We start from the raw sequence: 13,327 nt of genomic DNA on the forward strand, positions 1-13,327 counted from the left end.
TGACTTTTTGTAGTTTTTTAATATAAATATTTTGTACCAGCATTTATTGAAATGAAAGCCCTAAACGGCAGTCGGCACTCAGTTGATAAAACCGGCTTTGTTTTTTTTCACCTGTAAAACCAAAACAAACAGCCTACAAGTTGTAATGAGCTGTACAGCGCAGGCGCGTTGATACTTTTGTGCACTCTTATGACAACAGCTAATTACCGAGTCAAAAGGCATACGAACAAAATGTGTAAAATAACAATAAATTGAGGTTATAAAAAATCAAAATAAATAGTGGCGAAACACGCAAGCAAACATACAACCGAAATGCGTGGAGAAATCAAGAAGCAAACACCGGCAAAGCTTATCACTGCCGCTTAAATGTGAGCCAACGTATCGTTGACCGCTTTCGTAGCCGATAGTGAAGACGCCAACGATTTACATTTACTTCCACTGCTTGTGGCGACAATCAAGTCAAGCAAGCTGTAAAAACCTGTTGCGTGTGAATTGAATAATTCGTTGTTGAGTTGCCCAGACAGCGCTGTTCCGCAAGCCGATCTCAAGCATCGCCGCCAAAAGACAGCTTCACTCATACATATATACTATATATATACATATGTATATATATATATATGTATATACTATGTCTCCACAGCCATATCAGTCACTGTTAGCACCACCAGCACCCACCAATAACCGCTGTTCAAGAATTAAACATGCGTTGTCCACATGATCGCCGGGAAGGCAAAAAACGCCAGCATGTTACAGCGTCGCTGGCGTTGCAATGCAACCAAACCATAACAAAAATAATAAAAGTGAAGAAAAACAGACGCAACACAATGCATATTTATAAGTAAAAATCAATGCACTTCCCGCAATCACACATACATACATATGTATGTACATATACGAGTGCTTGATACTCAGCTCACGGCCCACAGCCCAGAGCCCAGAGCCCAGCACCCAACATCGCTGCACATTCCTTAATGCCTACTGGTTTTTTTGCCTATCAAACTGTCCATATATACGTACATATGTATGTATATGATATACATGCAATTGCTTTTATATACAATAATAAGTAATAATTCGCAGAGCGCGCCACCTACCGCCTACTTAGTCGCCATCAGTGATCGCGCATGCGATCGTTAACACTTGTTGCTCCAAGCAATAAAACTGCACAGCTGCTGCTGTGTCGCTGTAATTTTCTCATTGCCTGCAGATATCTTGCGCCCAACGCATTCTTCAGGCGCAAAGACACGCTTACAGCGAGTGTCTTGGTATTAAACACAATAAAAAATAGCGGCTAAACACACTGAGCGCTCGTCTCTACGCTCAAAACTCTGTGCATTTGGATGGCAATGTGTGTTGCATCCATGATATGTGACTTGAGAAGCTTGTAGAAGCCCCTCTGCAGACGCATTCTACGCACTTTTACATGTTGTAGACAAAACAGCGTCGTCGCATAGGCAAGTGATCATGTCTTCGCCGCGTTCGATGTGATCCTGCTGTAAACCTGAACGTTCCGACAATGCACAGATTGCGGTCAGACACTGATAGGCGTGTATGCAACGTCTGCGTATAAGCCACTGACCTCATTGCTTGAAGGTATTGTAATTTATAAATATATGCATAAATATGTACGGAGCGTGTGTTGAAATTAACAGTGATGCGAATTTCACTTTAAGCAGGCTTATAAGGAAATTTCGGAGACCCTACATGTTAAAATATATACCTAAATGATCAGTATATGTGAGCAGTTTTTGAGATATCGATCTGAAATTTCACATACGAAGCTGCTTATTTGTTGGAACCGTCGATATCGGCCGATTATAGCTTAGAGCTGCCTTACAAACTAAACGAGCGGAATCAGATTCTTGTATGCAAATTTTTTTTTATTGACGAGATATCTTGATGAAATTCAGCACAGATTATTATTTTGATCATCGCTATAATATCTAAAGAAATTACTCACAGCGGACACCTATAGCACATAGCTGCCATTCAAACTGCCCGATCAAACTCAAGTCCTTGTATGAAAAACTTTTTTATTTGACGAGATATCATCACGAAATTCGACATGCATTATTAACCAAAACAACCGCATAATCTCCTAAAAAATTGTTCAGATCGGACTACTCTAACTTATAGCTGACGTACAAACTAACCAATCCAAATCAGGTTCTTGTACAGAAACTTTTTTGTTTTGAAGTTTACTCCAGCTGCGCTACAGCCGAATTTAACATTTTTTCTTGTTGTTAAGTATTTTTAACAGCCGTTAGTTGGCAACACGCAAATAAGTTTCCCAGCCACAATTTGCCGCTTATGGCCAAACAGCAGCGAAATCCAAAATAAATTATTTTTTGCGTGTAATGAGTTTTTGCCAGACATGCGTGGAATAAAAAAAAAAAAAACAAAAATACTTGAGTATCTAAATTTAACCCGAGACAGACGTAAATACTCCGCGCCGACAGCCATAACTTTTTTTTTGCAAACGAAATTGGGCGTTCAACTCCATGTCACAGTGAGTCAATTCTGCGCAGCCGAAAATGTGCTGAACGAGCATGTGTAGATAAGCCGATAACTAACATTTTTGTGACGTCAGCTCGTTAGTTAATGAACAGCTGTGTATACATATAGATATATTGGTATAGAAGTCTATACTTGAACAGGTTAGCAAATATTGACTTACTTTGCATTTATCGGCCTAATTCTGTTTATTTCTCACCGTTTGAATTGCGCTCGCCAATCGCGCTTAACATTTTAGCGCACTTGATTGACTCGCCTTCAGTAGAACGAAGCAAACAGCTGTTTCAGTTTCAACAATTGGTAAGCGTTCGTTTGCTGTAGCAATTATGGACTGATAGCTAATTTGCTTACGATAAATTTTAATAGAAAATGATAACTATAAAGTCGGTGTTAATTAATTAGCTGACTTCATTATGCAAGGTCGTTATGAGATTGCTCGATTTCAGAGCATTGAAAAGTGCTTAATAAATTTCGGCATACATACGAAAAATATATAAAATACATACTTACTTATATTAAACAAAAAACCTCACTTGGAAAATAGATTCAGGCATTTGATCCCAACTACTCGTAAATGAGGTTTATGGTGAGCCATAAGCATACACATATGTATGTATAGAGTTCGATATACATACATATGTAGGTATGAGTTTTAGATATATGTAGGTATTTTTGTCTATAGGCTTTCAAAGTAAATAACATAATATAATTATTTATTAATATCAAAATTTCTAAAGCTTTTTTTTTTCTCAACATTTTGAGCAAGTCATTCAATATTTTTTCCGCATTATTTACATATCGGACACCAAAAACAAACCAGTTTCAACTTATTTAAATTTAACATAACGGATTTTTTAAATACAATTTTTGTAATATATTTTTTATCTACACTGAAAAAAATTTGTTTATTTTGAAAGCATAATATTTAATGATTCTAAATTTGCTTATCATAAAGGAGTCAATTTGAAACGCCATTTTTTAATATACATACGTATTTTGAATTTACACTGAAAAAATTTTAATTTACTTTGAAAACATTTCTTCTATTCTATTAATTTAGTTCAAATGGTTTTTAATTAATTTTTGACAGCTTTATATTTTTTGTAAATTTTTATTAATATTTATTTTAAATTATATTTTAAACATTTTTTTATGAAAAATTTATAGTTAAAAATTTTTAACTTATTTCCATTTGCAATTATCAAAGTGTTTTGAATTTCTATTTAATTTTTTAAGTGCTATAAATAATTCTTAATTTTTGTTTAATTACAAACAAAAAAAACAGTAAAGGAAATTATGTATGAAAAACCTGAAAAAACTCATAACGTTAAAATTTGCGCAAATAAACAGTATGGCAACCACACTTTTTACAAAGTATCAATTAAATAATAAATCTGATTAAAACATTTAAAATATATTAAATACATATAATTAAAAATTTTTGCAGTGTCGAAATATTAAAAAAGCATTTTAAACTAATTCCTTTTTAATAAAAAATTAACAATATTATCAATTAAATTATATTATATATACATTTAATTAAAAAAACTTTATAATAAAAAAATTATATATATATATTATTAAAATACTTTCAAAAGAACTTACATTTTTTTTCAGTGTAAATTAAAAACTCATTCAAAAAATTGTATTTCAAACCAATTTTGTTAAAACCTAATTTAAAATGCATATTTTTTGCAGTGTAAATTCTAAATATTTTCAAAAAATATACAAATTTTTATTTAACTGTAATTTTTATCATACGAAAAATATTTTCAAATAAATTAAAAAATTTCTAAGCTTTTAAAAATAAACAAATAAAAATTAAAAATAAATCTAAAAAAAAATAAAAATTTTAATTAACGGTATTTTTTATTATTCGAAAAAATAAATTAAAACAAAAAATTCTTATTATAGGAAAAAATTTTAAAAATCGTTTAATATACAATAATTATATAATATATATTATATTTTAATATAATAATTAAAAAAAAGTTAAAAAAATCACCAAAAATTTGTAGTTGTCAAAAATAATGAAAATCAGCATTATTTTGTAATTTTTCTAAATATTTCGAAGACTGTTTTTGATAAAAAAAAATATTGATTCCTGCAGAGAAAGCGCTGAAAGGCCGCTTTGACATTCACTCAAACACCAGAACAAGACATACATATGTTCTTTTATGTAAGTATACCTACAAATACAAAGATATTTTTAAGGACTTCAATAAACATATGTATATACATACAATATACATATGTATATGTATGTATTTAAAAATAGCGCTTAAAATGTGCCATTCATCTTCATTCTAAGACTTTTTCTTTTTAAATTCTTGCACTTTACTTGATCACCTCACCCATCAACAATATTTTTTCACACCTTTTAGAGTTGCTGTCTATATATACATACATACGAGTACAAACGTAGTAAATAAGGCATTTTGCAGATGCCGCATGCCACATCTGTCCGATATATATGTATATAGACATGTATGCATGCATGATTATTTGTCTGTATGTATGGATGAATGAACATATGTATGAATGTGCGTACGTGTGTATATGTGTTTGTTTGTATAGTGCATTTATTGTTTTAAATTTAGATGACTTATTCACATTGAAGACCAACGCAACTCGTTTCCTAATGGCCCAGCTGCGACGTCGAAGCTATAAATCAGTTTGAAAACACGTCGTATTAATTCTGAGAAAACCTTAAAAACACCTTCACCTCCTGACCTCATCACGGCACATAGGTCTCGAGACATTTTTTATGCAAATAAGAAGCTTAATTAAGAATTCTTAATTCTCTTGGCGTCAGCAACGAGTCAAGCAATGCAATATTTGGCGAAATTTTTATACTTCCTTGGCAAGACATTTAAATCACCTGTTGTTGTTGCTTGCTTTATGTCACTTGCAATCGTTTTTAAGCAACACTCGGTGGGTGTGTTGCTTGTTGATGCGTTATTAGACGAGTCATTTGGCGAGTGGCATGATCGACGCCTGCTTCAAAGGCTAAATGTGGAAAATATACAGCAACACGTGCCCACCAACTTGGTTGCCTCAATCGTATGGTTCTTTATTTTACACCCCACTCTATACAAATCACATCGCACAGTTGTCGAAATGTGATTTAAAAAACTCTATATAATGTTTTATTTCAATAATAATTTTATTTAATTTTTTATCTTTTCTTCTCCTTTCAGCCGTTGTACCAAGCGTGTGATCTTCGCTGACGATGAAGGTCAACCGCTAACGGAGGTGCGCGTTATGTCCGAACCCTCGAATGTGCCGCCATTGTGGAGCACGAAATTCTTGGAGCAAATTACACAGGGCCTCGTTAGTCCACACCCGGCCGATCAATGGACCGTCGACTTTAAACAACCAGCATCCGATTACTTAACATTTAGGTGAGTGCAAAGAGCGACAAAACACAAATTTCCATATTTATACCCTGAATAGCGTCTGTTAAGTTTGTCAGTATGCTCGTAACACTCAACAGGAAACGTCAGAGATCCTATGAAGTATATTAATATAAATGGTCAGCGTAACAAGCTAAGTCGATTTACCCATAACAGTCTGTCCCTCTGTCTGACCGTCCGTCTTTTTGTATATACACGAGCTAACAACTCAGCTTTTGAGTTACTTATCGGAAATCTCGTCAGTCGTTGTCCGCCCGTACCTCTGTATATATACAGAGGCGAGTAGGAGCTCAATTAGCTTCGTTTGGTTTACTTCTGGACTGTTGGGTCTTAGACCAGCTCCGCAAGCGTTGGTCAACTACCAGCAGCTGTGCAGTCGCAAGGTCCTTTTGGCTCAGGGTAAATCAGAAAAGGTCGAGGGAGCTCTTCGCTTTCAGCAAGGTCCACCCTTCAATGGTGGTATGAGTTCTAACTGGACACAGTCCGATCGGAATTCATGCAGTCTTACGGGATGCCACCTGCATCAGCTGTTTGGAAGAAGATGAGGTAGAATCATTTCAAACCGTCATGCTGACAAATCAGCCATTTAACCTCACCTAACTTATTGCTAAAGACGCACGCTGTGGTCTCCGAAGAAACGGTTCAGTTTGCTTGACTGTAACATATAGCTGTCATACAAAGTGAACAATCGGAATCAAGTCATACATGGATAGGATCAATGTTCTTGCAGCAAATGTTGTTGTTGTGTTGGAGCAGCAGAATACTGCCGAGTTTACAGCCCTTGGCCGGGTAAAAATCCGGATCCGTTCCGGTGTCGTGAGAACGGGCATATCTTTGGTATTTGTGCAGGATATTAAAGCTTCGGTGCAATCGAAGTTAACGTCTGCTCTTGTGTTTTTTATTATTATGTATTTGGACCTATAAACTAATTACAATTTCACTATTACAGAGAAAAAATCGATCGTGACTTTGTCTCACTCGAAAATGTGATTGTCAAGGATGAAGAGTCCATTGTTGTCGGCACGGTGAAAGTGAAGAACATCTCCTTCGAAAAGGAAGTCGTTGTGCGCGTCACATGGGACGACTGGAAGAATCAGCAGGACATATTCTGCACCTTCGCCAGGGTGAGTTGCAAGCAAGCTGCCAACCAAAGCTCTATTTTTTCTAACTGTTTCACTGTTCACTTTTATTTGCAGGCTTATGGACCAGCTACCTATGCGCACGTCGTCTTCGATACGTTCTCATTCAAGATCACATTGCCGCCATCGTCAAAGCGTCTGGAATTTTGCATTTGCTATCGCGGCAACAACCAAGAATACTGGGATAACAATGGGGTAAGGACATAATATAACTTATTTTAACACTATTATGTTAATTAATCAATTATCTTTATCTATGTACATCTCACCACAGGGTAAGAACTATACTATTACAAAGCGTTCGCCCTTCTACTACAACGCGCTCTCGCCATATGACAAGAATACGTCGCGCAATAGCTGCCGCGGCCATGTGATGTCCGCGCTCTCGGAAGCACTGAGCAATACGAAAGAGCATCAAGCACAAAACAATTGGAGTCAGGAGTCGGGCCCCTACTGGTAAATGTCATTTGTATTAGAAGCAAGCAGTCAAGCTGTTGGTGAGCAAACTTGAATGAAACAGTGAAGCTAAACAAGGAAAATTTCCTCAAATTCAACAGGCAACAAAAACAGAACGAGGAGAAATATTGGTGATGGTGATTATACTAAATAAGGATGCGAGTCGTACGCTCTGCGCTAGGAGCACTCAGCGGCTCACGTCGAAAACAGCGCAAACAACCCTGCAGTAGAGCAAAGAATCTTACATAAATGCCAATGTAGAACAACTAGTTTAGACGCAGCAACAACAACAATAACAAAAACAAGCAATAACAAATGTAAACACAAAGCAAGACAAATACACAGCAACAGCACAAAAGCATGAGCGGCGCTGTTGAGCTACAGCGACGCCACTGGCGTATACCAAAACAACCCAAAACAGCAGACTAAGCCGAGCGTGCGGAACGAAGTGCATTACCACAACTGCTAAGCAAAGTTTTGGCGCTAAAAAAGTTAAAAACAATAACAAAAACTATATAATATGAAAGTGTTAAGGCGCTCGTGGTGATGTCTAAGAGCTAAAAAATTTTAAAAATTTTAAAAAATCTGAAAAAATCCTTAAAAATTTATGTAACATATACGACAGCGTAGTGTGCGTTAAATCAGTGCAATATTCGAGAACCAATTGTGCACATTTTAAAGGCTTTAACTTCAAAACAACTGAACAAAATAAGTGATTTAGTCGCCCCTGCGTATGACAGCAATTTGTGGGCCGCGATCATAAAGACTTGAGAGTAGGAGCAGTGATATTAAAACGTTGACTAAGTATGACTAAGAAAGGAAGTAGTAAGGGGAGCAAAGAAAAAAATAGTAAACTTAAAAACTATGCAAACAATAGGAAGGCGGTACGCGCCGCCAAAGCAAAGCGCAGCCATTTTGTAGCTTTTAGTTTAGAAAGTGTTAACGGAAGTGACAAACTTCAATGTGCTGAGCTCACGAGCCACGCGCCTCAACTTGTTTGGCCGGCGCTTCAATGCGTGGCTTACGTGTCTTCGAGCTGGTTTCGAATTCACGGCCAGCAAGTGAAGCGGGGCATATATTTTGAAGCCAGTTTTAGTAGCGCTGCATAATGTTAACTAATGTGGAAATTACTCTATATATTTGTATACTATTTGAGGCAGCAACAAAGTTCGTTAAATGCCAACATGAACTTTGTCGCATTCTCAAGCACTAAAGATTCCTATATAGTCTATATAAAACGTGATGACTTGCCATTTATAGTCCAGAAGCTGCAGCGCAACGACGCACCAGCGTAACTAAGGCTACGCGCATAGCGCAGCAGCGCGGCACAAGCAGCAAAAGTAAGCACAGGGCATGAAAATTCAGCAAGCAGTGTCTTACTTTTGTTTATTTTGCCGGTATTTAACTTTGCTGCGCGCATGCGCAGTACTTTAGAGCAGCAATAAGCGCTTATGAGCGCATTAAGTAAAGGTTGAGACTTCAAAACATTACTTTTTTATATGTTTGAGGTGCTCAAGCGCTTAAGTAAGCAAGCAATAAATAAAAATAAGAGTACGGAGTTAAAAAAATAAGAGTACGGAGTTAAAAAATTAAGAGTACGGTACCATAGAAACTTTATACGAACATTTACTACCCGAAACGCTAACGCAAACTCAATATTACTAGCAGAACTGCAAAAATAACTACAAAAATACTAAGCGAACTGCAAAGACAGCGCATTTTCACAGCTGCGTTATGACTTTGAGTGCTTTAAGTGAGCTTAGGGGCCACAGTAGCGTTTAGCGTTAGTTTAGGTTACAGCAACTACTTGAAACTATGCACACAAGCGCTAAAGAAATCAAATATCAAGCGTTTGTTTGCAAAATCTGAAACTAGTAACATATGTATGCTATAACAATAACAACAATATGAAAACTGAAAACTACAACCAACATACACATACCCAAAACTATAACTAAATTTATAATTGAAACTATAACTAAACTATAAAATACGCCTACAATAGCCATAAAAATATATATATATTATAGTAGGTTTAGTTGTAAGTTGGAAATCAAACACTTGTTGTTGTAGTAATGTAGTCTAGCTGTAAGCGGCAAATATTGTGTTAAGTGAGCGCGGAGTTTGTGTGATTTTTGAACTGCGTTTGGCTTTTATTATATAAACAAGCGTGTATACTATTTTATTTTGTGGGTTTTTGACGCATAAATTCTTAACGAGACTTGTGCTGACGATTTTTTTTATAAATGGTTTTATATATTTACTTACTTTTTTACAAGTTTGTGCGCGGCTGCCACAATTCCTTGCAACATGCACAGTGTGTTTTTAGTGGCGTTTGTTAAATGAAGCCGGAAATAACTGTATAACTGTAATTGTTAGTATACATTTTTTTGATAAACAAAAGTTTTTATTGAAATTTTTTTTTTAATTATTTTAAAGTTTTTTTAATTTGATTCGAATTTTTTTTTAACCTTTTTTCTATTTTTAATTTTTTTTATATTTTTGCTTAATTTTTTTAAACAAAAACAACGTTAAAAACAAATTAAAAAAAAAATTTAAAAAAAATTAAAATAAAAAAAGGAAAAAATTAAAAAAAATAACTGATATTAACAAAAACTTTTTTGAAGCAAATTATTTTTTTTTTAATTTTAAATTTGGTTTGAATTTTTTTTATCTTTTTTAATTTTTTTTGAGAAAAAACCGCTAAAAACAAATTTTTTGAAACAAATTATTTTGTAGTTTTAAATTTTTTTAGTTTTTTTTTTTGAAAATTTGTTTAACGGAATTTTGAGAAAAAATTAAACACATGCGTACTGTGTCTTTAGCAGCGCTTATTTAATGAAGCCATAAATATATTTATTATTATTTTTTCGATAAACACAAATTTTTTTCTTTGATTTTTTTTTATTAATTTTTTTTTAATTCTTTTCTTGAAATTTTTTTAAACAAGTTTTTCCATAAAAAAATTTTGTTAGGAAAACATTGAAAAAAGAATTCAAAACGCAAAAAACTAAAAATAAATAAAAAAAGTTAAAAAAAATAAAAATTTGGAAAAAAAAATATTAAAAAAATTGCACATTGTGTTTTTAGTAGCTCTTATTATATGAAGCCATAAATATATTTATTATTAATTTTTTGATTCACACATTTTTTTTAATGTTTTTTGGAATTTTTTTCTTTTTAAATTCTTTTGGAAATTGTTTACAAACGGGTTTTTACATAAAATTTTTTTTTCAAGTAAATTAAAAAAAAATATTGAAAAAAAGTTAAATAAAAATTAAAAAAAATCAAACAATAAAAAGTTTACTAACAACTTTTTGTTCAAAAAACATACCGCTTGTGTTGCAAGCGAATTAGTGTGCGCGTAACAGACAGACTTACTTTTTTATGTCAAAAATATTATCTATATACATATAACTGTTTATTTGTGATTATTTTTATATACTCGACTTAAAGATACTGCTGCAATGTCTGCAGACCGTGTCTCAATGGATTTTTTTAATGTGTGTAATGTTTTTTATTTGACAATAATTTATATTTTTACCCACAACAACAACCAATAATGTACTATATATTATGATATATTTCTTTTTAATTTTTTATAAAACATTTTTAATTTCGCAACGACATTTTTTTATATCGTATGCATATGATTTTGTATGTTCTATGTTTTTGTAAGCGATAAAAATTTTTTAAACGGTTTTTTGTAACAAAAATAATAAATAAGAAAAACATAAAAAATAAAAAATAAACAATTTTGTAAATATTATTTTTAATAAATAGTTTTATATACATATAATAACTACATATACAATATACATATGTACATATATGCATACATATACACATATGAATATACGTGTAAATTTGTTACGATTTTAAGCGTGTGTAAGTAATTTCGAATATGTTGCCATACAAAAAGTGAAATTATTTCACTTTTGTTACAATTTTACTATTTCAAATGCAAAAAAAGCCAGTAAACAATATATAGGCAGCAAAATGCAAAAGCAAGAAAAACATAAAAAATTAAAAAAAACATTAAAAAACGTATAAAAAACAAATTTAAAAAACTATATATATAATTTAAAAAATAAATATAAAAATATATATGTATTCAATAAAAAAAAAAAAAAATATGCAAATAAAACGTTAAACAAAATTTTATAGCAAACACAGCCTAACATTATTAAATTTACTATTTTGTAAACTGTTTTTTTAATTTTTTTTTAAATATATTTTTAACTATTATATGCATAATGTTAGCACGGCTTACATTTTTACTTATTCGCTCGTTTGTATCCGAAACTGTAAGACTGAAATGGTTGTTAAGAAAGTTGCACAACAAATTTAGCTTAACAAAATCAAATTGTTCGTTTTTTTTTTAATAATTTTTACGCAATTATTAATTGGCAGCTAACTGAAGACTTGCACAGAATGGCGAAAAGTACATGCATACATACATACAAATGTAAATCTGTGTGTTAGTTTTTGAGATATTGAACTGAAATTTTGCACACGTTCTTTTAACGTTAAGAAGCTGCACATTTGTCGGAACCGCCGATATCGGAGCACTATAGCATATAGCTACCATACAAACTGAACGCTGAAAATCTTGTTCTTGTATGAAAGACTTCTTTATTTGTCGTGAAATATTTATGAAATTTTGTGTAGATTTTTATTCATGACTTACACATATTATGTGAAGAAATTGTTCAGATCGAACCACTGTAGCATATAGCTGTCATACAAATTGTATGCTGAAAATCTTGTCCTTGTATGAAAAACTTTTTTATTTGTCCGTGCATTTACATGAAATTTGTCATAGCTTATTATTCAAAGCTTACCATACAATATCCGAAGAAATGTTTCAAATCGGACAACTATAGCATATAGCTGCCATAGAAACTGAACGAACTTCTTAAAACTTTTTTAATTTGCTGAAATAAACGTTTCTTCTTATGCATATAAAATATAAAATCCAAAATGTATGTATATGAATACAAATCAAACTTTTTTGTAAAAACCGAACAATATGTACATTTGTATGTGCATGTGCTGTATGTACTTTTATGTAGCGTTTACAGCGTAGTTGGCCTTCAAAAATAATTATGCTCTAAAAATAAAACAGAATATGCTGAGCTGACGCATTATTAGATTTTTAGTTGAATACTCTTTTGCATATTTTCCATTTCTACATTTCTCTTTGTTATATCATTAGCAAGATTTGTAGTTTTGTGGAAACATGGACAGCCTCTAAACCATTTCAACACACGTTTTAAAAGTTTCTATCAACTATTTGCTTTGCTTTACGGTTCCTTTAACTAATTTAGTTATTTTTAAGAACATGTATATATGTAAACAAAAAAATTATATAATATATGTTATAAAATCAAGCTATTAACTTTAAATGCGCCATATGTGTAATTGTTAAACGCGTTTTGTAGATATTTAGTTTTTAAAGTAGCATAAGAACAACAAATGTAGATTTTGAATTAAGACAAATACCTATATATACCTAAATATACTTGTATATATAAATACTATAAAGTTCTAAATAAAATATATTTTTTGAAATATACACTTTTTATTTTTGTTGTTGGCTCTAAAGTAATTTGAAGTTATGCTACCGATTAGCTACTACTCGACCGGCAAAAATCCGAGTCATTTCCGGTGACGTATATTTTTTACGGATTCTTTCCATTTTTGGCCGAATTCACACACACACGCTTAGCTATTATATAAAACAAAACATATCATTTTGTATGAAGAAAAGAAACACAGTTTTTTAGTTTTGAATATTTC

General features: G+C 32.5%; 1 protein-coding gene across 3 annotated transcripts in view; it reads left to right on the forward strand.

Moving 5' to 3' along the window:
* LOC126761793 (protein phosphatase 1 regulatory subunit 3C-B) overlaps window positions 1–8,274 on the forward strand; it is a 31,721-nt gene extending 23,447 nt beyond the window's left edge. For 2 of the 3 annotated variants that reach the window (XM_050478185.1, XM_050478186.1), the window contains 5 exons: window positions 5,715–5,918; window positions 6,880–7,054; window positions 7,127–7,264; window positions 7,344–7,525; window positions 7,627–8,274. In XM_050478185.1, the coding sequence (XP_050334142.1) occupies window positions 5,715–5,918; window positions 6,880–7,054; window positions 7,127–7,264; window positions 7,344–7,525; window positions 7,627–7,660 (733 nt within the window). In that variant the 3' untranslated portion in view covers window positions 7,661–8,274. Of the gene's footprint in view, window positions 1–5,714; window positions 5,919–6,879; window positions 7,055–7,126; window positions 7,265–7,343; window positions 7,567–7,626 lie in introns of all 3 variants that reach the window. The other variant, XM_050478187.1, reaches the window with a different exon arrangement.
* The last annotated feature ends 5,053 nt before the right edge of the window (window positions 8,275–13,327 follow it).

This window comes from Bactrocera neohumeralis, chromosome 6, assembly GCF_024586455.1.
Source record: "Bactrocera neohumeralis isolate Rockhampton chromosome 6, APGP_CSIRO_Bneo_wtdbg2-racon-allhic-juicebox.fasta_v2, whole genome shotgun sequence".
NCBI classification, from domain to species: Eukaryota; Metazoa; Arthropoda; class Insecta; order Diptera; family Tephritidae; genus Bactrocera; species Bactrocera neohumeralis.